General features: G+C 42.5%; 1 protein-coding gene across 1 annotated transcript in view; it reads left to right on the top strand.

The window, feature by feature from the left end:
- The window catches only part of LOC126252563 (serine/arginine repetitive matrix protein 1-like), a 191,459-nt gene that overhangs the window by 11,371 nt on the left and 154,999 nt on the right, over window positions 1-25,089 (top strand). The window contains exon 2 of the mRNA XM_049953463.1: window positions 2,268-2,481. Within this exon, the coding sequence (XP_049809420.1) occupies window positions 2,268-2,481 (214 nt within the window). The remainder of the gene's footprint in view (window positions 1-2,267; window positions 2,482-25,089) is intronic.

The following is a 25,089-nucleotide window of genomic DNA, read 5'->3' as shown; positions in this document are numbered from 1 at the left end:
ATCTTGATAACCTGCCATTGTAGCAGCAGTAACCGATCTAAGAACTGCGCCAGACACTTGTTGTCTTATGTAGGCTTTGCCGACCGCAACGCCGTATTCTGCCTATTTACATATATCTGTACTCGAATACGCATGCCTATTCCAGTTTCTTTGGTGCCTCAGTGTAAAAAGTTGTAACAATTACTTTTGGAACGGAAGTGTTTTACCTACACTATACTGTTGCATCATGGCTAATCACTGTTCTGCAGCGTGTTGGTCCTAAGCTGTACAAATAAAACCACAACACAGCCTAATGTTGTCGAAGACATGCTGTATCATGTCAGTTACAGAAGCCCACAGCCCTATTGTTCTGTATTGACGGTGTCTTTGCAGCGTACGGGCAGCAATCCTTTGTTAATGGTGCCTGGAGGGGAGCCTAAAAGAAATATATTGAACGAGTTAGGACCGGTCAATGGGCCAGTTAAGGTAGAAGGAAATGAGTCATCATTTATAGCCAGAGCTGGTTTCCAAAATTGCGGGACACTCCTTATAACAAGGAAAATTACAGCATTGTGTGGCATTTGATGAACTTTCACTAACGTGTGTCATACATAAAAAGGCATAAGTAAAACAAGACACAGTTTCTAGAAATGGTTAGGTCCGAATGCAGAATATGTCTGAAGTGTACGCATTGGATGTGTCAGTTTAGTGAACGTGACGAATCTTCAGTAGGGACTATAAGGAATGCGAGCAGCGATACAGCACATGCAATGGAGTGTGATGTGGTATTTAGATCTATCTACCTTGCAAAGCTTCTATACGAGCGGCGGAGACTGAATTACTGGATTCTCAGAGTTTTCAGGCACGTTCTGAGGAATTAAAGTCGGATGGGCCATGCTGATTCTCCCATACGCTGAACTGTTTACTGGCGAACCTAAAGCAGCGCTGTCAGGACGTATCAAAGTATCAGGAATGTCATTTCCATAGGGTAGATGGGATGCATCCGCAAACGTTTATCGTCAGTTAGGTCAGCAGCAAATACTGCCTACTGATCGCAGCAGGAAGTGTTGGTAATCAAAAAATGGTTCAAATGGCTCTGAGCACTATGGGACTTAACATCTATGGTCATCAGTCCCCTAGAACTTAGAACTACTTAAACCTAACTAAGGACATCACACACAGCCAGTCATCACAAGGCTGTTGGTAATCCCTGGTTGAATTTCGTGGACGCGGAATATGTGGTCAGAAATTATCACAGAATACAAGTGATACTCTGCCCTTATCACTGTGCGACTTCCTGCGCAATTATTGTCTTTGAATAGAAGTGTTATTTCTGTGCGTCTCATCGCGTATTTCTTATACTGTATTGCAAAAGTTCTTTCCGTGTATCGTCCGAGTCTTATTGAGCTATGTTACTTGACAGTGACACAGCATCCGAAAGTGACTCTACTTCTTAAGTTTTACACACAACTGTACTTTATTCTGTGAAAGTTAGATGCTCCTACCTATGAGTTTCATTCAAGCCCCAACGTCTTCAAATACAATGCAAAAGATTTTCGTATCTCTCGGCGCTCGCTAAGGGCAAATTATTAGCCATACAAAAAAAAGAAAGAAAAAAGAAAACGGGAACTTTTTGTAGGAAATCTAATGTTAAATTTTATACTGGGACATGTTATCGCTAGAAGCAATAGTTTTCATGTTATTGAAGAGAAATGTACAAAAGTGACGTTCAAACGCCTTTTTTTACTCAAAAACCGTGGCCTCCAGCAAAAACTTATCCCAGTACAGAATTTAGCTACATTAAATTTTCTGCATGTTTGCCCAAGAGTAATAGTTTACACATAGGGAGCGAGAAAATAAGATAATATCACACATGGTTTCAGAAGGCATTGCGGGATGCTTAAAATCCATAGGTAGGGGCAGCTGACTCACGGTGTATGTACAAATACAATCGCTTTTAGTAAAATTTTCTAAGGGGTGGAAGAGGTGTGTAAGGACATCGTTGAGCCACCATATCTTGGATAACCTACCTGGGCCTCCCTCCCCTCTGAATATGCGCCTGTATGTAGTACAACGGGAGGGGGATCATGATCCTCATCAATACACCCCTACTTAGATGACCCCCCTCCCCCAGTCCCTCTAACCGTCTTGGATCCGCACCTGAGTTTGGTGCACAGGCCACTGTCGTGACCCCCGTGACTCCAACTTTCCTCGGACGACCCTTGACTTTGACCCGCACCTGCGTGTGGCGCAGCCGCGAGGTGAGACGTGTCTTCGTGTGCCCGCAGGCTGTCGGCGCCGCGGCTGGAGGCGCGCTCCTCGTCCGAGCCGCAGCTGTCGCGCCTGCCGCCGGGCCTGACGGTGGACGAGCTGCCCCGCTACCGCCGCCGCCGCCCGCCGCAGCACCTCTGTCCGCAGGACAACCTGAGGCCGGCGCGGGACGCCTCCTTCAAGGCCGTCAAGTCCGAGTACCGCCGCCGCTTCCTCTCCTACCCGCTACAGGTGAGTCACCGCAAGTGCCGAATGGAGGCAATGTAAAAACTACTCCAACATGTTACGTTCCACTTGTTGCTTTCCGTAAAAGGAATTATTTCTTATCGTCAGAAAAAGTACTAAAACATTTCTTTCCAGTGAGACACATGCAGCACATTTTTTACGACAAAATGAATGACAAGAAGTGCCCTCAATTTTTTTCTGAAAGCTACACCACTGGCCATTAAAATTGCTACACCAAGAAGAAATGCAGATGATAAACGGGCATTCATTGGAAAAATACATTATACTAGAACTGACATGTGATTACATCTTCACGCAATTTGGGTGCATACATCCTGAGAAATCAGTACCCAGAACAACCACCTCTGCCGGCCGAAGTGGCCGTGCGGTTAAAGGCGCTGCAGTCTGGAACCGCAAGACCGCTACGGTCGCAGGTTCGAATCCTGCCTCGGGCATGGATGTTTGTGATGTCCTTAGGTTAGTTAGGTTTAACTAGTTCTAAGTTCTAGGGGACTAATGACCTCAGCAGTTGAGTCCCATAGTGCTCAGAGCCATTTGAACCATTTGAACCAACCACCTCTCGCCGTAATAACGGCCTTGATACGCCTGTGAATTGAGTCAAACAGAGCTTGGATGGCATGTACAGGTACAGCTGCCCATGCACTTCAAAACGATACCACAGTTCATCAAGAGTAGTGACTGGCGTATTGTGACGAGCCAGTTGTACGGCCACCATTGACCAGAGGTTTTCAATTGGTGAGAGATCTGGAGAATGTGTTGGCCAGGGCAGCAGTCGAACATTTTCTGTATCCAGAAAGGCCCGCACAGGACCTGCAACATGCGGTCGTGCATTATCCTGCTGAAATGTAGAGCTTCGCAGGGATCGAATGAAGGGTAGAGCCACGGGTCGTAACACATCTGAAATGTAGCGTCCACTGTTCAAAGTGCCGTCAAAGCGAACAAGAGGTGACCGAGACGTGTAACCAATGGCACACCATACCATCACGCCGGGTGATACGCCAGTATGGCGATGACGAATACACGCTTCCAATGTGTGTTCACCGCGATGTCGCCAAACACGGATGCGAACATCATGATGCTGTAAACAGAATCTGGATTCATCCGAAAATATGACGTTTTGCCATTCGTGCACGAAGGTTCGTCGTTGAGTACACCAACGCAGGCCCTTGTGTCTGTGATGCAGCGTCAGATGTAACCGCAGCCATGGTCTCCGAGCTGATAGTCCATGCTGCTGCAAACGTCGTCGAACTGTTCGTGCAGATGGTTGTTGCCTTGCAAACGTCCCCATCTGTCGACTCAGGGATAGAGACGTGGCTGCACGATCCGTTACAGCCATGCGGATAAGATGCCTGTCATCTCGAATGCTAGTGTTACAAGGCGGTTGGGATACAGCACGGCGTTCCGTATTACCCACCTGAACCCACCGATTCCATATTCTACTAACAGTCATTGGATCTCGACCAACGCGAGCAGCAATGTCGCGATACGATAAACCGCAATCGCGATAGGTTACAATCCGACCTTTATCAAAGTCGTAAACGTGATGGTACGGATTTCTCCTCCTTACACGAGGCATCACAACAACGTTTCACCAGGAAACGCCGGTCAACTGCTGTTTGTGTATGAGAAATCGATTGGAAACTTTCCTCATTTCAGCATGTTCTAGGGGTCGCCACCGGCGCCAACCTTGTGTGAATGCTCTGAAAAGCTTATCATTTGCATATCACAGCATCTTCTTCCTATCGTTTAAATTTTGCGACTGTAGCACGTCATCTTCATGGTGTAGCAATTTTAATGGCCGGTAGTGTATATAATGAACTATTTACACTGAGTCACCAAAACCAATGAAGAGCCACAGGATGTCGTATTGGTTCTCGCTAGCAGGATCCTCCGGAGCATTTATATCCGACCAGTCCTGTTATTAATGGATTCCTAATGCCCCATATTCAAATCGGCAGTGATCTGACTCTTAGTAGACCAGGGTCACTCAGCACGCACGATTTGCGTAGCGGAGCCATTTGGGGTACATAGAGCAACAGAGAGCACCAGGAAGAGGAACGGGGTTACCTCACTTGCCGGCCCTAACAGTCGCTGCATTTCGAGGTGTCAGACTAAACCAGTTACCGCAGTTGCAGACCTTCAACATATTTTTTTTCCCCATTGTGAAGGCTATGCGGAAATATTTAGTATGATATAACATCAGCTCACTGGACAAAAAATTAGTCAGCACAGTGGGCACGCTCAGATGAAACGTCAAGTCCTTACTCATGGCGGAACGATCGAGTCACGTGCTCAACCGCTTGCGCACCGCATCTACGTGAGCGTAAGGTGGTAGCGATCAGGAAGACATTCACGCTTCAACCGGACATTGGACGCAAACATGGGTAAATGTAAGGACGTGACACAGTGGCAAAACGGGGCAATTGTATTTGGCTGCGGCCGTGGTCGTACGACGTGTGCAGTTGCTGGATTTGTTGGTGTTTCGCCGTCGATTGTTCAGTACGCCTACAGCAGCGGTGTAACACACGTAGCCACAGAAGACGACCTCAGAATTATGGTCGGAGAGCCCGCCCGGCTTGCCGCGCGGTCTAACGCGCTGCTTCCCGATCGGGATTAGTGTCGAAGTCCGGTGTGCCGGCCAGCCTGTGGATGGTTTTCAAGGCGGTTTTCCATCTACCTCGGCGAATGCGGGCTGGTTCCCCTGGCTTCGCCTCACTTATACTGTGTCGGCGATTGCTGCGCAAACACCGTTTCCACGTACGGGTACACCATAATTACTCTACCAGGCAAACATATGGGGTTACACTAGTCTGAGAAGTTCCCCCGGGAGGGGCGGGAGTGGGGGGGGGGGGGGGGGGGGCTGTCCACTAGGGGCCGAACGCACCATAACCTTAGGTTCGGTGTGGGCGTCGGTGGGGTGGGTGAACTGCTGTGGCCTTTTGTGGGGTTGTGAACCACTGATGGTTACGGTGGGACGAAGCCTCTCCGTCGTGTCTAGATCCCCGGTTTAATACAGTACAACACCAGGCTTGGAGAAAGATCCTGACTGAGAGGGACTGGAGATGCGTTTCAAGGCTTGTGAATCAAAATCCCTTCGAAAATAGACGGGAATAGCTGCAGGCCGTCAATGAAGGTCCACCCTGCCTATTAGCGGGAGGAAAATGCCACGGGAACTGCATGCAAAGAACATTTGGAGTAGGTCACCTCGCACGAGGCCATTGCTTGTACAGGCATGTCAAGAAGACAACATCAAATTTCATCGGGCTGGAAGAATGTGTGACTGGCTTTCTGAACATTCCATCACCCAAGTACATCTCAACTCCATTGCAGAATCACATGACATGAACCCATAAAACATCTGTGGGACATGTTGGACCAGCGGTTAAAACGCCAACATTATCATCCCCACAGTTGGGTGGAACTGCACTATCGAATTCTCAGTGAGTGGATTAACCTTGATGCGTCGTGTCAACACAATCTTGTGGTCTCACTTCCTAACCGAATCCAAAAATCCAGATGATTATCAAGTCCGTGGGAGGAATTACACTGTGTTAAATGGTGCTCGTGAAGAATTTCACTAGGGGTAACTTACTTGTATTCCGGTGAGATAACTAAACTCTGGGAAAGGCAAATGGGAGCTAACAACCTCTTGCAGGTTCCAAAATATTTGGTAGTAACCAGCATTGCCACAGATGGAGATCTTGGAGGCTGTATACACGTTGTAACAAAGTTGCTTACCGAACTTAACAGTGTTTGACAATGTATCGTGTCTGTAGGTTCTGTAAATCATAGACTACATTTGGAGATTCTTCAGTTACAGTGTGATAGTGAATGAAAAGATCGATATCGTCGTTCTCGATGTGATACATGTATAATTGTGTTCTTGAAGTTTTATGGTTTTGAAAGCGATACAGAAAACGTTGGTACGAAACAGGATAATTACTGACAATATTGTATTACTACCGACTGGCAACTAGAGTACAATCTTGTGATTACAATCAAGATGTGATATCATCTGAGAATTAATTGCTCGATATGTACAACAGTTCCTGTTCGTACTCGAGCAGCAACTATGGCGGTCGTCTTCAGTTTATCCTTTTTTTTTCATTCTAGTGGAATGTTAACTGAGAATGTGTCAAGTAATGTATTAAAGTTCTCTCTGCCCAGCTTATCAATCAATGCCGAATAACTTTTTACATAAGGGCTAGAGGTGGACCAACGGGTTACGACTTGCTCCATTTGTAAAGTTCTTTCTCTTGAATAAATCATCAAATTTTTCTGAAATTGTAAACATTTGTTTGTTTGTACCTTTACACCACATCTGCTGATTTCCGTCCCATTAGGATAATTCCTAAGTGATGCGTCATTTATTTTGTCTTGGAGTGTACATGACTGTTGCAAGCATAAACATAAACGTGGTATTTTTGTGTATGTGTGTGTGTTGGGGGCGGGGGGAGGGATTAGGTTACATAATCTCATACCTTTTTCTCGTCGCGTGATTAATCTCTAGTTACTTGTTAGGAAGTCCTTCACCACCAGTCTTTCATTGTTTATTGGTGCTACTTCTACATATAATTAATTTTTATCACACTATTCTGGCAGGTGTAACCAGGATTTTAGTTTAACGGATGTTGTCTTTATTCACCTACTTACCAAAACGTTGATTTTACTAATTTCTGGAACGTACTATGATTTCTGCGTTACTGATACTGACAATAAGAGTAAATCTGTCTCAAATGCAAAGACAAATTGTTCCTTTGGACACTGAATTATTTGTTGTGCCAAATATGATGCGATTTACTCACACGACGGTTGATATCACCCAGTAAACGTTCCTTTATATTTTATAGTTTACTTTTGTTTTGTATTATAATTCGAAGTTCCTTTTACATTAAAATCTTAAGGCTGGAGATTGCCTCAGCTGAATGAGAATGTGTGAAAAGTGGTGATGTGAGACAACTAATATGTCATTGATCTAAACAGGTGGGGGAGTGGATGGGGGAAGGGGGGCAGCCTACGCTGCTAAGAGGTTTGCCCCAGTCATGTCAGAATCTGTTTACCAGACGAGTTCACAATTTGTGACCCACAGCTAAGAGAATTGAATTCACATCAAAACAACAAATACGAATACCAAGCAAAGGACTCTATCATGTATGTACTCCTTCCCCAATAATTTCTGCCGAATAGCAGAGCATATGAACCTCGTTACACCCGAAGACGTGATCAATAAGTTTCACAAGTTGTCTGGTCCATTTTACTATTACCTGTACCTCTTACACCTGATCCAGTTATTTCTCCATCATTGCATTGTAGGTTCTCGTTACTTCTTGTAGCCGCAGAAAGTGAGAAGATGATTAAATAACAAGCTGTGTGTTATTGTGCGGATTGTGTACAAGATAGTAGGCACATTCCAGTAATCCGTTTACTAGACACTACGTGGAAATGTAAATACTGACGCCGCAATTTCTCTTGTATCTGCTTATTACAGAAATTAATTGAATTCCACCCATACTATAAAACGCAATTTTTATATTGCTTTTGGAGGAGCAAAACTCGTAACGAAGCATCCCCGGTTATCAATCATGCTACAAAAGAGCCTCCGCGCCAATATTTCACGCTGACGATTAGCGTGCTTCAGTAACATGTGCGCGTAATTACACTACACGTGTCGGTGACTAAGCGTACGACTTGGTAACGGGTGCGAGTATCGATTACTCTCTCGCACTATGTAGCGTGTAGCATTGTTTACCGGGCTCCTCCTGCTCTCTGTATTAAGTGTTGTCCGAAGCTTTCCAGTGCCTGAAATACAGCGTCGCGTAGAAAGCTTTGTTGTCATTCAAGGGTGTTTACAAAAAATTAGTTGCGCCACTAATATTTTGTTACTGACAAGTGCGTAGTGCACTCATTCATTAGTTAATTCTTTCTTTCATTTACAAATCGTGCTCCGTAAATCCCGTTATGAACGAGTCAAGTAACACAGGGGCAAGCAGGACCAGTCACAGCGAGCAACTTCGGTAAAGTATACTAAAATAGATTATGAAGAGTGTTAAACTAGTCACACTTGTAATTACAGGAATTATTTCTAGATTAGTTTACATAAATAACAGCTTCATTTAGAAAAAGCTACTCCATTCCCTCTTACGTTATTCACCTCCATTTATTATATCTACTAATTTATATGATGCATTTATTTATTTATTTCAGATGATACTGTAGCTCTTGAAAATGTTGCAAACCTATTTAACAGAAATTTACATATCAGAGTCCAGATATATACTATTACATAAAAACAAGTCGTTCTTTAACGTTTTTACCAAAATTCTTGAAAAACATTTGACCTATATGCTTCAAATTTTTACAAGATGATCTGATAAACATTCGACTGGACACAAGCTACCATTTTTAACATATTTAATATAGTAATACTTAAAGAGGAAACGATTTTAGCAAAAGTCTCGAAAAGTTCTTGCCTGATTTCCTCCAAATTTGGACACGACACCCTAATAAACGTTCGGATGAAAAAAAGTTAAATAAGACTTGTATTTATATAGAAGTATAGATTTGGGCTCGGCTACGTAAATTCCTGTTAAACAGCTTCGTAAATTTTCCACACACACACACACACACACACACACACATATATATATATATATATATATATATATATATATATATATATATATGTGTGTGTGTGTGTTCGCGTAGATATTGTGATCATTGATGCTGCAATATGTACTCACTTGGGTGTGTTAGTTTTTTATTCTCTCAGTCTCTCTTCGCGGATACATTTCACGTAATTAATTACTACCTGATGATTTATGAACGTCGCAGCTGCACCAGTAAGTGGACTACGCCTGTCAGTGTAGACTAACAGTTTTGCGTCCACTTCACACTTCAACAACTGAGCTGCCGTTCAGCAGAAAATAAGCATTAATGCGTTAATGGTATGCTCTTGCCGCACGTGCATTGAAGTACCAATCAACATAAAAACGTACAACTTCTAATATCTGTAATTATTAGTCTGCTAATGAAGTAAATACTGATGTTATCTTCTTCAGTACACTGTCCTCAGTCACCAGTAAAAATATCTGTACTTGTACCGCTAACACCCTATATATATAACGTGAAAACGATGTTAGTAAAAATATCCACAAGACGATTTACTTCATATTTTTACATGACACAATAATAAACATTCAGATGGTTTTAAACGACAATGAATAGATTTTCTGTTAACTGCTCGTCATGTTTCAGTAGGAAGAAAAAGACCCACCAAGGTTTAATAACAAATTTAGAAAAATTCTGAGGAAGCAGAGGCCGTTGCAGTCTCCGTTCCAAAGAGAACTCGCAATAGAAGACAAGCAAACGAGAGAAGAAATACGTGCGTCCGTGAAAAGATCTATGCGCAAAGCATACAACTACTAACACCGTCATACCTTAGGAAAAAATCTGGCAGAGAACCCGAGAAAATCCTAGTCCTATGTAAAACAGCTATGTGAGTCTAAAGTTCCACCCAGTCACTTGTTGACCAGTCTGGTGTGGCAGTTAAAGATAGAAAAACGAAAGCCGAAGACTTAAATTTCACGTTCAAGAAATCATTCACGCAGGAGAATCTTATAGTCGTTTGACCGTCGAACAGACTCCCGTGTGCACGACATAGTAATAAACACCCCTGGCGTAGAGAAACAACTGAAGGTTCAAATTGGCTCTGAGCACTATGGGACTTAACTACTGAGGTCATCAGTCCCCTAGAATTTAGAACTACTTAAACCTAACTAACCTAAGGACATCACACACATCCATGCCCGAGGCAGGATTCGAACCTGAGACCGTAGCGGTCACGCAGTTCCAAACTGACGCGCTTAGAACCGCACGGCCACACCGGCCGGCAACAACTGAAGGAATTGAAAACAAATAAGTCATCAGGTCAAAATGGATCCCGAATTCGGTTTTCCAAAGAGTACACCACGGTACTGGGCCCTTATTTAGGGTGCATTTATTCTGTATCTCTCGCCCAACGCCAAGTTCCAAGCGACCAGAAAAGGCGCAGACGATTCCTGGGCATAAGAAGGCGAAAATAACGGAACCGCAGAATTACAGACCAATATCCCTAACATCGGTTTCCTGCATAATTCCTGAACATATTCTCACTTCGAGTACAATAAATTTTCTTGAGACCGAGAAGCTTATACCCGTGAATCAGCATGGTTTTAGAAAGCACCGCTTGTGCGAAACTCAGCTTGCCCTTTTATAACATGAGACACTGCGAACTAGGAATGAAGGGCAAAAGGCAGATTTCATTTTTCTAGATTTCCGGAAAGCGTTTGACACGGTGTCCCATTGCAGGCTGTTAAAAAATGTACGAGCATATGGAATAGGTTCTCAGATATTTGAGTGGCTAGAAGACTTCTTAAGTTATAGAACCCAGTATTTGTTCCTTGGCAGCAACTCTCCATTAAAGACGAGGGTATCGTCAGGAGTGCTCCAGGGAAGTGTGATAGTACAGCTATTATTCTCTATAGACATACATAACTTGGTGTACAGGGTGGTCAGTAAAATGGGTTTGTTTGCTGATGATGCTATAGTGAATGATAAAGTGTCGAAGTTCAGTAATCAGGGTTTGTTTGCTAATGATGCTGTTATGAATGATAAAGTGTCGAAGCTGAGTGATTGTAGGATGAACCATGGACCTAGCCGTTGGTGGGGAGGCTTGCGTGCCTCAACGATACAGATAACCGTACCGTAGGTGCAACCACAACGGAGGGGTATCTGTTGAGAGGCCAGACAAACGTGTGGTTCCTGAAGAGGGGCAGCTGCCTTTTCAGTAGTTGCTGGGGCAACAGTCTGGATGAAAGACTGATCTGGCCCTGTAACACTAACCAAAACGGCCTTGCTGTTGTGGTTCTGCGAACGGCTGAAAGCAAGGGGAAACCACAGCCGTAATTTTTACCGATGGCATGCAGCTTTACTGCCGTAATGTTCGGATATAGTGTTAGTAATGTCCTGCTTATGTGATGCTACAGAAGAATGCTGAAGATTAGATGGGTAGATCACATGACTAATGAGGAGGTATTGAATAGATTTGGGGAGAAGAGGAGTTTGTGCCACATCTTGACTAGAAGAAGGGATCGGTTGGTAGGACATGTTCTGAGGCATCAAGGGATCACCAATTTAGTACTGGAGGGCAGCGTGGAGGGTAAAATCGTAGAGGGAGACCAAGAGATGAATTCACTAAGCAGATTCAGACGGATGTAGGTTGCAGTAGGTACTGGGAGATGAAGAAGCTTGCACAGGATAGAGTAGCACGGAGAGCTGCATCAAACCAGTCTCAGGACTGAAGACCACAACAACAACAACAAAAAATGTCCTCCTTGACGCAGTCACGTCGATTAAAAATCTGGGAGTGGCGATGCAAAGCGATGTGAAATGGAACGAACATGTGAGTATTTTGGTAGGGAAGGCGCTTCGTCGACTTCATTTTATTGGGAGAGTTCTAGGAAAGCGTGGTTCATCTGTAAAGGAGGCACCGTGTAGAACGCTTGTACGACCTATTCTTGAGTATTGCTAGGGTGTTTGCGATCCATACCAGGTCGAATTAAAGGAAGACATCGAAGCATTTCAGAAAAATGGTTCAAATGGTTCTGAGCACTATGGGACTTAACATCTGTGGTCATCAGTCCCCTAGAACTTAGAACTACTTAAACCTAACTAACCTAAGGACATCACACACGTCCATGCCCGAGGCAGGATTCGAACCTGCGACCATAGCAATCGCGCGGTTCCGGACTGCGCGCCTAGAACCGCTAGAGCACCGCGGCCGGCGAAGCATTTCAGAGGCGGGCTGCTCGATTTGTTATTGATAAGTTCGAACAACGCGCAAGTACTATGGGAACGCTTCGCGAAGTCAAGTGTGAATCCCTGGAGGGAAGGCGACATTCTTTTCGTGGTACGGTATTGAGAAAATTTAGAGAACCGGTATTTGAAGCAGAGTGCAGAACGATTCTGTTGCCTGCAGCATACATTGTGCATAAGGACCACGAAGATAAGATACGAGAAAGTAGGGTTCATACGGAGGCGTATATATAGTAGTTTTTCCCTTGTTCTATTTGGGTGTGGAACAGGAAAGGAAATGTCGAGTAGTAGAACGGGGTACCCTCATCCACGTGCCGTAAGGTGGATTGCTGTGTGTCAATGTAAACGTAGATTGTAAACGGTGAGACGGTGTATGTTTAAAGTGCATTTTAAATACAGTGAAAACAATGTGGGAATCTGCAAAAAAGATAATTAGTAAAATAAAAACAAAAAACAGGCGTAGCGCAAAGTACTGCATGTGTCAAGAAGAAACCAAATAAAAAATCCTACAGATGATGCTGCAATTTCACCGAAGACTGTCTGGTTAAAAGGATTGTGTTATTCCACAGGGCGCGACCTATCCGTAGGCAAATTTATCTGGAAGAAAGCACGGAAAACAATACCGAGTATTTTCTTGCTTGGTATTTGCAACTAAGAGACGGATACCGCTGGATATCGCTAGTTGATCCACAGAAAATATACTAGTGCGGCTGATCGAGGTAAATACTGCTGTATTGTAACCGCCACAGCGTTCAATGAAGAGGAATATTGCATTAACGTTTTCTTAAAAATGGATGCTAATATAAGTCTTTTTGCGGCTCTTTCTTTCAATTTCCTTTTTGAAAACACATCATTTTGATCCCAGATTGAATTTAAAAACTATTCTGAACATTCACCCTCGCCTCGTATGTGATGAAGAAACCTTTGAGTGTTTTGCCAAACTGAATCTATTGACAGAAAACATGCCCGAAGATTATGTGATGTGCGAAATTTCTGAAATTTTCGAAGAGCATTTATATATTGCAGGCACATTTTTAGAACCGACTGAAACACTTCATATTTCAGGTTGTGGGTCGATAGACGAAGGAAAAACAGAAGAAACATGAAGATTTTTCGAGCGGTAGTGCAACACTTAACTATCAATTATATAGGAAAGAAACGTGAAAAACAAAATTTATATGGTGTACTGGGTGGCCGAAAGTGGTAAGAAACGCTACTTGTTAGTGCCATTCAAAAGAAATTTCGCTTCGGACGTTCTGAAAGCGAACTGTATGATTGCAAAAACGAAGTTCCAGAACGACATAAGGGTCGATCGGATATGACGGCGACGTTAAAGGAAAGTATTTTTGAACTTTTTTTCTAAAGCCTGACAAAAGACATTTAGCTTCAGTGATCTCATCTTGTGCCACTAATATTTAGAGCCGGCCGTTGTGGCCGTGCGGTTCTAGGCGCTTCAGTCTGGAACCGCGTGACCGCTCCGGTCGCAGGTTCGAATCCTGCCTCGGGCATGGATGTGTGTGATGTCCTTAGGTTAGTTAGGTTTAAGTAGTTCTAAGTTCTATGGGCCTGATGACCTCAGATGTTAAGTCCCATAGTGCTCAGAGCCATTTGAACCATTTTTTGAACTAATATTTAGATATTGTCATGCTACTCATAACTGGAATCGTCGCTTCGAAAAAAATCACATAAAATTGCATCAAGAAAAGTACCAAAACTTGTATCGAGAAACAGGACGGAAAATGAAGTGATAGCTGTTTTTATTAAAAATGTAAAGCATAAAATAATTTGATTTTACAATACAGATCAATAAAAATTTGAGAAAGAAGTGTGATCTAAAAGCACATTCTCATTTAAAGGGAAAAAACTTACATGGGCGACGCCGTAGTCAACGAATGCAATCTTACATTCGTACGCAGTAATGTCCGTAATAACTCTCGATGTTTCAGTGTTTTCTAAGCATTATGTTTGTCGTTAAGATTCGACAGAAAATTTTTAACCACGTTTGGGAAGAATGCCGTATTGTGGTAGACTAATTGAAGTCTGAAATAAACGGAAAATGAAAATGTGACTTTTCATCACAATGATCCAGAAATATTTTCATATTATGAACAGTGCTGTAAAAAGAACCTAGAATAACCCTCATCTTGTCTGAAACTGTCATATCAAAAAATAAAATAAAATCAGTATGTGAAACCGTTGAAAGAGAGAAGGAAAAGAAGCTATAGAAGACATTATTTCTGTTAAAGAGAAAGGGAGCATTGTAAATACAGCTCGAGTGTAGTACATAATGACAGTTTAAAAGTAGGTTAAGAAATGTATGGAAAAAGTTGAGAAGAGAAAGGAAAGCAGTGCGCCGAACAAGCAATACAGAGAATATTTAGTGGGATAAAAATCCCACATCCTCATCTAAAAAAAGATGAGTCTAAAAGTCAAGGCAGATATGGGGTGGATAGTATCTCGAACAAGAGAGTGAGAAGTTGTGGTTCTGTAATGTGTGGCGTAACAAGTCACTTAAGTAATGCATAACTCAGGTTGTTTTCCTCGACATATTAAAAAGTGCCGCTATTACGTCATTCCTGCGTATAGGAAGGGCGACTTCACAGGGGCCTGTAACTACCGACGCTCAGTGTCACTCCATATACCATTTTCTAAATTGAAAACATAATGTACTCCAGGACCTGTCCCCCTCTCCCCCCCCCCATCCCCTGTGTAGTAATGGGATACTTAGCCTATAAAAGTTTGGATTTCAAAAGAGCTATTCTACTGAGTCAACTATTTGTACATTTACTGAGCATACAATAAAAATCGTTAAATGATGAAATATCACCAGTTGGTAACTTCTTCAAGTTATCGAATGCATTTTATTATGCCAATCATATTATTCTATTAGAGAAATTAGGCTTTTATGGAATATATAGTTCAGTGCAAGCCTAGTTTTGTTCTTATTTAAGAAACAGAATGCAGGAAGTTACACTAAGCTGTTCGAGTAGTACAAAGGGTGACGTCACATCTGCATGGGCAGAAATTACTATGGGATTCTTCAGGTGAGCGTGTCGCCAAATGGACACTTTAAAGACCTTGTTGAATATTTTCTGTCAATACTAGTTTGCTAAATCTTAAATGTACTGAAGCGATCCTCACACCACCAGTAGTATTGTCAATACTGCGATCCTCACATCACGATTGGTATTGTTAATACTGTCAGATGGCAAAGAGATTTTGCAGGGTTATGATGTCGAACGTCCAAAACAAAGCGTGTAGCTAAATAATCCCAGCTATAGCTGGCAAAAAACTACAGAAACTAACAAAAGAGCAGGGAATGGTTTCGAGAAAGATAGAAGAGAGTGTCTTGTCGCATGTTAATTTGCTGACTGAAATCAGAACTAAGATTTTATAAACTACTTTCGGACGATTTCTGCATCTTACGACAAATTATTAATGTTGATACAACAGAAAACAGGGAATCAAAATACGTAATTAGACAGTCGCAGTCGACGGGAGCTTAGGAGTAACTTTGAGATCTCTGGCGACAGGAAGAACATTCTAATCTTTGAAGTTTAATGCTATAATTTCAACAAAAGCAATTGGCACTCGAGATGAAGCGCTTTTCCAAACTGCTGAGTAACGAGCTAATACTATGTTTCAAATCATTAAAGAAATCAGTGCTATAGTGAATCCTCCATTGACCATCCCAAAGCGGTAAATACAATGAATACAATGAATACCCCTGCGTAGGCCTCTTAAAACTGTTTTGTGCTAAAAAGCTACTTGAAAAATCGAATCTGATGTTTGATACGTACAAAGACGCATGTAAAATATTAACACACTAACGCTAAGTGGGTGGTTCGTGATGTTCTGCCCACATGTGAATAGCGAATACTGTCAAACAGTTAATACCTTGATACCTCAAGCGCTGAGTACGTATTACCAAGTAATGATAATTTTTTGGGGACATCATTACTGCTCATCAATATTTCTGTGCACGCTCTGAAATGGCAATTTTATTGACCGTTTGACAATATTATTAAACACTCGAGAGAAGCTAATATAGTAGCTTATTTCTGCTGTCAGAGTTGACGAGGAGGAAATCGAGTTGTTCTCTACAGTGAAGGATTAGGAATAAACTAACGAAAACTCTGAAATGATAATGGCGAAGTTTTGCTTGGCAGTGAGGTTGCTGCCTGTTTGCAGAGGCAAATGGCGCGTTATGAGCCGAGAGTGCTGGGTGAGTCGGAGGATCTCTGGGCGGCGAGGGGTGGTGACGGCAGGGGGGGGGGGGGGAGGGGGCCAGTTTGTTTGCGGACAGGAGTGAGCGCAAGCGAGGCCGGCGTGCGTGTCGGTCGCGAGGTCACCGGGATTTTCCCTGTTTACCGCCATCTCCCATGGCGAGGTACGAGAACTGAGCGAACATTACGATCTTTGCTTCCATCGCTCGGAATGTAGTTACTCTTTTGTTCCTTAAAATGAAGACAGATATGAAAGGTATTTTATTACTTAGCAGGACCAACATGACGAGTAACTGCCGTGGAAGAGTGAAATGTGTTTACTATGCGTAATACCCAAGGCGACAACTCTTTTCTTTATGTCATTTCAATAACGATCTTTTCTACGACTCACCTTACAAGATAGGTTGAGGAAAGGCGAAACTTACGTTCATAGCATTTGCAGGTTCAGAGAAGGCTACTTTTGTGACATAAACCGCTTTCGGCTGTATACGGACTTTTACAGGAACACGACCCGTTTCGTGATGTCAAATCTTCAGGCGTGCATCTACAAGATAGGAAACGTACAATCGACGTTATGATAAAAACAGGTACCTGTCCTAATAAGCTATACTCTATGAGACCCAATGGGAAATACATGTCAGTAAAACATTAAAGCCCTGGTATGGGAAGGAGGAGGACTCAGCCTTCTCAAAGTAAGATACTGTTACCAGCAAGAAGCATTTCAAACTGACCAGTTGAACAAATTACATGTTAAAAGCGCGTTTACGTACAATGAAGAGAGAAAAATAGAAAAAAAATAGAAGCCAAAAGCCCCAGCCAACAACGCAGAAAGCCTACGGTTAAGAAAACTCACACTAAGAAGTGGCGGACAGCAACTCCACAGTTGCCTCACCGTGCGGGGCCACGCTGAAGTTAATGTGCTCACGTGTGTCACGGAGGGCGCTAGTGCCACCGTATACGTTGTGGGGCTCAAATGGCTGGCTCCGAGCACTACGGGACTTAACTGCTGTGGTCGTCAGTCCCCTAGAACTTAGAACGACTTAAACCTAACTAACCTAAGACACCATACACATCCATGTCCGAGGCAGGATTTGAACCTGCAACCGTAGCGGTCGCGCGGTTCCAGACTGTAGCGCTAGAACCGCTCGGCCTCCCCGGCCGGCATACGTTGTGGGGAAAGTTACAGTTTCGCACGTATCCACGTATCATGGGAATGACTGAGGCCCCTGCTCTACAGCACAACCATGTGAACTATAAAATACTCCAGCTTAAAAATCGTTATAACCAAATAGACCAGATGCAAGGGCATATAACAACAAATTCAGTACAACTATGACATTACGTCCTTGAAAGGCAATCGAAGTTCGACTGTCGTACTGTGTAACGAGTAATATTTTATTTTCAGAAGGTTGAGTAGCGCTCCTCCCGTATCACGACTTAAATGTTTTATTGAGTATTTCACATTGGTCGTCACAGAGCATAGTTTAACAGAAAAAGTACCTGGTTTTTGTCATAACGTCGATTTTACATTTCCTGTCTTTTAGATGTACCCCTGAAAATGTGATCTGACACCACGATAACTGTCGTGTTCCTGTAAAAGTTCATAAACAGCTGAAAGTGGCTTATTTCAGAAACGTGGATTACATCAACTGCGGTTGCGCACAGTAGAAACAGAAAGCTTATAATAATGTTGACTGCGCTGCACCCTTTGAAAGTCTGGAGGCAGCAGCGCTGAAATACAGAGACCCAAAGGTTTTTTACAACTTTTGCAGAAAGCAGACTGTAACTACGAAAGTCAAAGGACATGAAAGGATCACATAGTTGAGATGGGATTAAGACAGAGTTGTAGCCCTTCCCCGATGTTGTTCAATCTGTTCCTTGAGATGCCTGTGAAGGAAACCAAGGATAACTTTGGCAAAGGAATTCAAGTCCAGGGAAAAGAAATGAAAACCTTAATGTTTGCCAATGATGCTGCAATTCGGTCAGAAGGACTGGAAGAGAAGTTGATCAGAGTGGATAGTGTCTTGAAAAAGAGGTTATAAGAAGAAAATCAACCAAAGTGAAACAAGGTAACGGAATGTAATCGAATTAAATCAGGCTATGATGAAGGAATCTGATTAGGAAATGAGACGCTGAGAGTACCTTCTAGATGAGTTTTCCTGTTAGGGCAGATAAATATCTGACGATTGACGCTATAAGAAAGATATAAATTGTGGACTGGCACCAGGAAGAAAGGAATTTCTGAGAAAGAGGCTTCTGTTAACATCTAATAAATTTAAGTGCTAAACGCTGACATTTCGCAGTTGACTGTTAAAAATTTTATTTATTGCGACTGCAATTTCGACACATAGCCGTTATCAAGCATTCTGAAAGGAAACAGTCATTAAATAAAATACGCTACAGTTAAAAATTAAGTAACAGACATATAAAACTGGAAACAAAAGAGTACCTAAGTGAGATGTTGAAATTCACTGTCAAACATTAACCTATAACATGCTGGAACATAGATCCCAGCAATTTAAAGGCAGACACCTCCGGAGGGATAAATCTATCCACTGTTTCACACACTATATGATCACCCACCGTGTAGCTAATACAGTAACAGCAAACAGCGAACACGAGAGTAAAAGCAACATGCACCATAGGCACTGAAGTATAACGCTCACGTAACCAACGTGATGTATGGATACAATGGTGATAGAAATGACAAAAACGTAAACATGCAAAGAGTGCGAGTTCAGAGTACAAGTGTATTAGTATGTACAGTCGATATCGCATGGTTTGTAGAATCCTTACGCACAAAAGACGCATGTAGCGGATGTATACATGAATGTAAAAGGACTAAATAAATAAAACCAAGTTATTAATTACAAGTAGGTAATACCTACATACGTAAGTTCATGTACATCTAATCTTAACTCGCACATCATATAGTAGAACTGAATTGATTGCCTAATCACAGTACAACTATGGGCACCTTTCACAATGGTGTTGTTGACAATAGTAATAAAAATGTATCACGCACTTTAGTGTATCATTGCATTCTTGCAAAATAAAAGTAGCCCATTGAATGGTAATTATATAAAAATTCGGTCTCTACTTATCTTTATGGTTTCAGTGGTCCAGAGCCTAAAATTCATTTAGCAAAACTTTACAATATGAAGGTCGAAGTTTTGCTTTGTAAATCACTATACAGAAAATGACAAATAGCACTCAAAAATGTCAATTACGCAACACAATGTAGACCTGACTACAAACAATTAAACAACCATGTGTTGGCATTCTGTTCCCATATCTAAATCACAACTGTGGGCAAATCCCACAACAGAACTTGAATATAAGTTCAACAAATGTTAAAGAAAAGACGTTCAAATGGTTCTGAGCACTATGGGACTTAACATCTATGGTCATCAGTCCCCTAGAACTTAGAACTACTTAAACCTAACTAACCTGAGGACATCACACACAACACCCAGCCATCACAAGGCAGAGAAAATCCCTGACCCCGCCGGGAATCGAACCCGGGAACCCGGGCGTGGGAAGCGAGAACGCTACCGCACGACCACGAGATGCGGGCAAGAAAAGACGTTAAAATGTATATATCTCCACTGGTTATGCTGCTCTCATACAGAGAAGATTTGGCCAAGCTGCCCAAAGGCTACCACATGTAAAACCGAAGCAACAATAGCATTTCACTGACTAGCCACAAGCCTGTTCCATACAAATCAGGCTAAGTAGTTTAGCTACCGGGCCCCTAAGACACAAGCAAAATGATGATGACAATGCAACACTTAATTTTTTTTAAATAAATCAAGAAACTCAGTGCTCAGTTTGCCCAAAGAATTTCATCACACGCCCACAAGGGCCTTACAACAACAGAATTACTGAGTCAGTTACTTCCTAATCCGGCGACACCCTCGCCTTGGCACGATATGAAACAGATAACAAGAAACTACTCAACTTGAGACTACAATGGGAGATCCGCAGAATCTCGTATAACCTGACAACACCTAGGCCTCGTGCGATGATGGGGAAAACCGCCGAAGCACAAGGGAAACGCGTCTCTGCACCTGACCAGCTGAACAACAACGCGTCAACCGGTCCTGATACAAGGCTGTCAACATATACCAAACAAAAAACACCAAAACCAGTTTCATAAAAATTAACATAATCAGTAATACTTAAAAGGGCAATTAAAAATTTAACTATTGCAACTTCAGTATGAGAGCGGTCCGCTCATAACATCGCACGTTAACCTTGCCAGCAATAACAAGAAGCAATGCACAAAGTCATTTAAAGGAATAATTCCATAATAATTCATACAAGATTTTAAAAAAATCAAGGTATACCTTCACTAGAGTGTCTTAAAGCTAATATACACTGTAATTGGGATATGCGACAAATGGCAGATGGCAGGTTAAACTGTACACATGTAACCCAAAGGGATCCTCAACATGGAGCAAGAGTGTGCAAATACAAGCACGCGCACACACATGACCCACAAATGAGTACCTTCAGGCTGATCGGAAATAAGCTTAGTTACATACCAAATCCAACAACTCGCCTCAGGGAGGCCCACAAGGTCTACAACAAACAGAAATTACAATCACTAGTATCAAACAGTCAAAAACAAACCATTATTTCAAGTACACGATTAATACTTCAAAATACTTGCTTGGCGTGTACATAAACCTCCAGATTGAGACACACCGCACCAAAGAAGTCACCGAAAGTCATAAAAAATCTGGATTCCTGGCCATCTCACACCAGGCAGAATTAACAATCTTTAGTACAGTACTTACTAGACAGTCTTCATAGATAATTTCAAACAAATGTCACGACGGCCAATAGCTTCAGGACTCTAGGTAGGCACCATATAACCCTGCCCTGTTGCTCGTGGCTGCTAACTAATTGCTCAATACTTCGCGGCGCGGCGTATTTAGCACACCACGATTGACTGATGCACGCCGTAACCAAGTTTCTCAAGACGAGAGCTACTCCTTGCCCACTGAACTCTCCGGTAGCAACAGTCAACACCGCAGGAAAACCCGGGCCCCCATAGCCCAACGGTGAACGGTGTTAAACCGCTGCTGCAATCGACAGGACGGCGAGGACTCAGGCACACCCTTCCAGCTCCATGTCCGACACCACTCCCCACAACACAGCCCCAAAGCGAACGCACGACCCAGCAAAGATGATGCAACCAGGGCGAGAGTCGATGAAACGCGAGCACAAGCGTCGCCAGTAGGACCAAGCCCGAGCCGTCACGGAAGCCGCCACGGCCCAGCAACTGTTCGTGACACTTGCGGGCTTTCACATAGAGAATGAAATGTGGTGGTGTGGTGGCCTCAACTACATACCCTCTGACTCACAGTTGAAATATTAAAAGTTTTGGCTGGTTTCGTTGTCTAGGGACTGGGATACGTAGTTGCCGCATTACAAAGCCAAATACTGCTGGGTCTACAGTATAGAATATTAATTTACACATGAATCGAATGGTAGAAGGTTCCTATCACTCAGCAATTGCGAATTTTGAATGTTATATAGAAATTTATAAATGAAAGGTCACAATTAAGTAAATTCTGCAGTTACTATTTTAACTACTTTAAATGATGGCTACAATAGCAGAAGTACCTTTAAGGATGCCATTTATTATTGTAAACACTTATTGGTGTCCATGGTCCAGCAATTAAATAAAATATAAGTTGAATAACAGGGAAACAATAGATTCCTGCTTCACATAATTAGTTATGAACAACAACATAGCTCACGAGATATTCACTTCTAAACGTGTATGCTGCTGCTACGGTCCCAGGTTCGAATCCTGCCTCGGGCATGGATGTGTGTGAAGTCCTTAGGTTAGTTAGGTTTAAGTAGTTCTAAGTCTAGCTAACTGATGACCTCGGATGTTAAGTCCCATCGTGGTTAGAGCCATTTGAGCCATTTTTTTTAAAACGCGTACTACATCTTCTAAAACACAGTAAATAATTGACCAATTTCTTCAAGAAAGTATATATTGGATATAAACAAAGACATAGATGAATAAATATATTTATAAGCATGCTGCTACCGTTTTTTCCTGTAACTGTAGTACATATGACCTGAGGCTATCGAGAGTAATAGGCCAATTTGACCTCCAATAACTCATGTACTATTCAAGTTACATGCCTGTAATTTCCATCAATTTAGGTTTACACTAATAGCTTTGTAAAGAAACGTCGATCGACAAAATCGGATGAACCGCTTAGATTTTGGAAATTCGTTGCTGTGTCTCACTTATATAATTTATCATCAAATATTAAACTTTAAACAATAAAGATATTGAAAATCTGATTACACGATCAAAATTGTCGTCTAAATAATCGTAATGAACATGTTTCCTTTTTAGATATCATGATTCATTTGGCTACTATTAATTTCTATACAAACTGTGAAATGTCTGCCATTAAGGAATCACAAAATCCGCCATGTTGGGCACTCCCAGCATGTCTCCTTCCTCGACACAACATCACCATGGAATTTCAGCTGGACCAAGTACTGGGGCTACTCCTCTCGCTCAGCTGACGTTCGGCACCACGTGCTTCTGCCGGGCCCCGGCTTGCCGAGCAGCCCGTGCGGCCACGCCAACTCCGAACTTGGAATATTTTCAGGTCCCCATAACTCGTCCGTTACCTCAGACTCTGTTATAAAGGTTTAATGTTACTTAATGGGCACATTTGGACATGATTTTATTCCTTATTTAATTGACTGTGATTGCATCATCTTTGGCGTCTATGGTTATGGTCTGGAACGACATGTAAGTTTCGTATGTAATTGTTTCAGGCAATGTTAATCAGAACCATACACCTGTTTTGTTTTCAATGAGCTTATGTTTTACAATCAAGAAAGAGGCCATGGACCAGGAAACAACTACTCGTCTGAGGATGAAGAAAGAGGGAACAAATGTCGTGCCTAATGAGTCTGACTCCATGGCTCAGGTTTACTCATGTAGTGTGAACCTAAAAAAAGAATTAGATTAGGGTGTGAATCAGGACTACAGCGATATGCTGCACTAGCTTGTTTATTTTTTACGCACACTAATAATGGACTGGTTCCAATCTTCTGAAGAGGAGCACTAGGTGCTTGAAACTGGTCAAGACATAAAATTTATATTGGGCACCTGGTATCTGTTTTTTCAACAAAGGCGTTTACGGTCGCTGAGGGTGGATAAAGTAATAAAATTTAAGGACAATGGGCATAGTTTGAGATTCTGAACTGAGATTATTGAGACTAGTTCCCTAAAACAGTGTTTAAAGATAGTCTGAACTAGAACGCCCATATGGGATCAGTTAAGACAGGAAAATTGAACTTGCGTTTAAGCCGATTAGAAAATAGATTACAGAAGCAAGTCATATCGTATGCATAAGTCATGAACAGAGCTCGAAGCCAACAGACCAAAATAGCAGTTACATAAAATAATTTACCAATGTAAGTTAGGGCAGTCAGTAAACTTTTAAGTAACACTGGCACGCTGTGCACAGTGGATAGCTCCGAACAGCAGCTCTTATAGTCTACACATTAAGACACAAGTCCATATGAGTCATCCACTCCGTTTTTCCCTTGATTTTTGTACGAGTGCACGCTGAACAGCAAAGCCTCCAACTTTTTAAATTCTGTTCTTGATATCGGTTGAAGTACTACATGCCATGCATATTACTCGGTTGACATTACCGCTTCGCTGATGCAAGTTGCAAAGTTCTGCTGTTAGAGGGCCCCGAACTGTATCGTGTAACATGGCGGCGTGTAACATAATTATGTCGGAGCTTGAGAAACAGCGTGCTGTTATCGATTTTCCAGTCGCAGAAAACGTACCTATAATTGAAATCCAAGGAGGAGTGAAAACTGTGTACGATGATGATCGTATCGACATCGGTAATGTGCGACGTCGGGTTGTTCGCGTCGGTAATGAGGGAACCGGTGGTGCTAACGTCTGCGTGTGTGATGCAGCTCGGAGTGGACCACCGCGTACGGCAACCGACGAGACTCATCGAAACCGGGTTGATGAGCTCATCAGAGAAAACCGTCGGATAACACAGACCTAGCTCTCAGTAAGTGTGGCGTATCACGAGAGCGTGTACAGGCCATCCTTGCAGAACTCCGGGACAGAAAACTGTGTGCGCGGTGCGTGCCTCGGATGCTCACTAATGGCATGGAACGTAGGAGATTGGACGCTTGTCCACAATTTTTCTTTTTACTTTTTATTGCGTTTTGAGACTGTTGGCGATGGTTTTCTTAACAATACTGTGAGAGGTGATGAAACCCGGTTTCAACATTTTGACCCAGAAAACAAGGGACCACCATAAACAAAGAATGACTTCGAGAACTTCACTTTGATAGAGGCAAAGTGATACAAGCAGAGGTGACGTTGTGGTTCTGTCAGCAAAGTCAAACATTCTACAGTCATCCAGAATGAGATTTTCACTCTGCAGCGGAGTGTGCGCTGATATGAAACTTCCTGGCAGATTAAAACTGTGTG

Source organism: Schistocerca nitens, chromosome 4 (genome assembly GCF_023898315.1).
Source record: "Schistocerca nitens isolate TAMUIC-IGC-003100 chromosome 4, iqSchNite1.1, whole genome shotgun sequence".
NCBI classification, from domain to species: Eukaryota; Metazoa; Arthropoda; class Insecta; order Orthoptera; family Acrididae; genus Schistocerca; species Schistocerca nitens.
The sequence above is the reverse complement of the archived record's forward strand: the minus strand, read 5'-3'. Positions and strand labels throughout refer to the sequence as shown.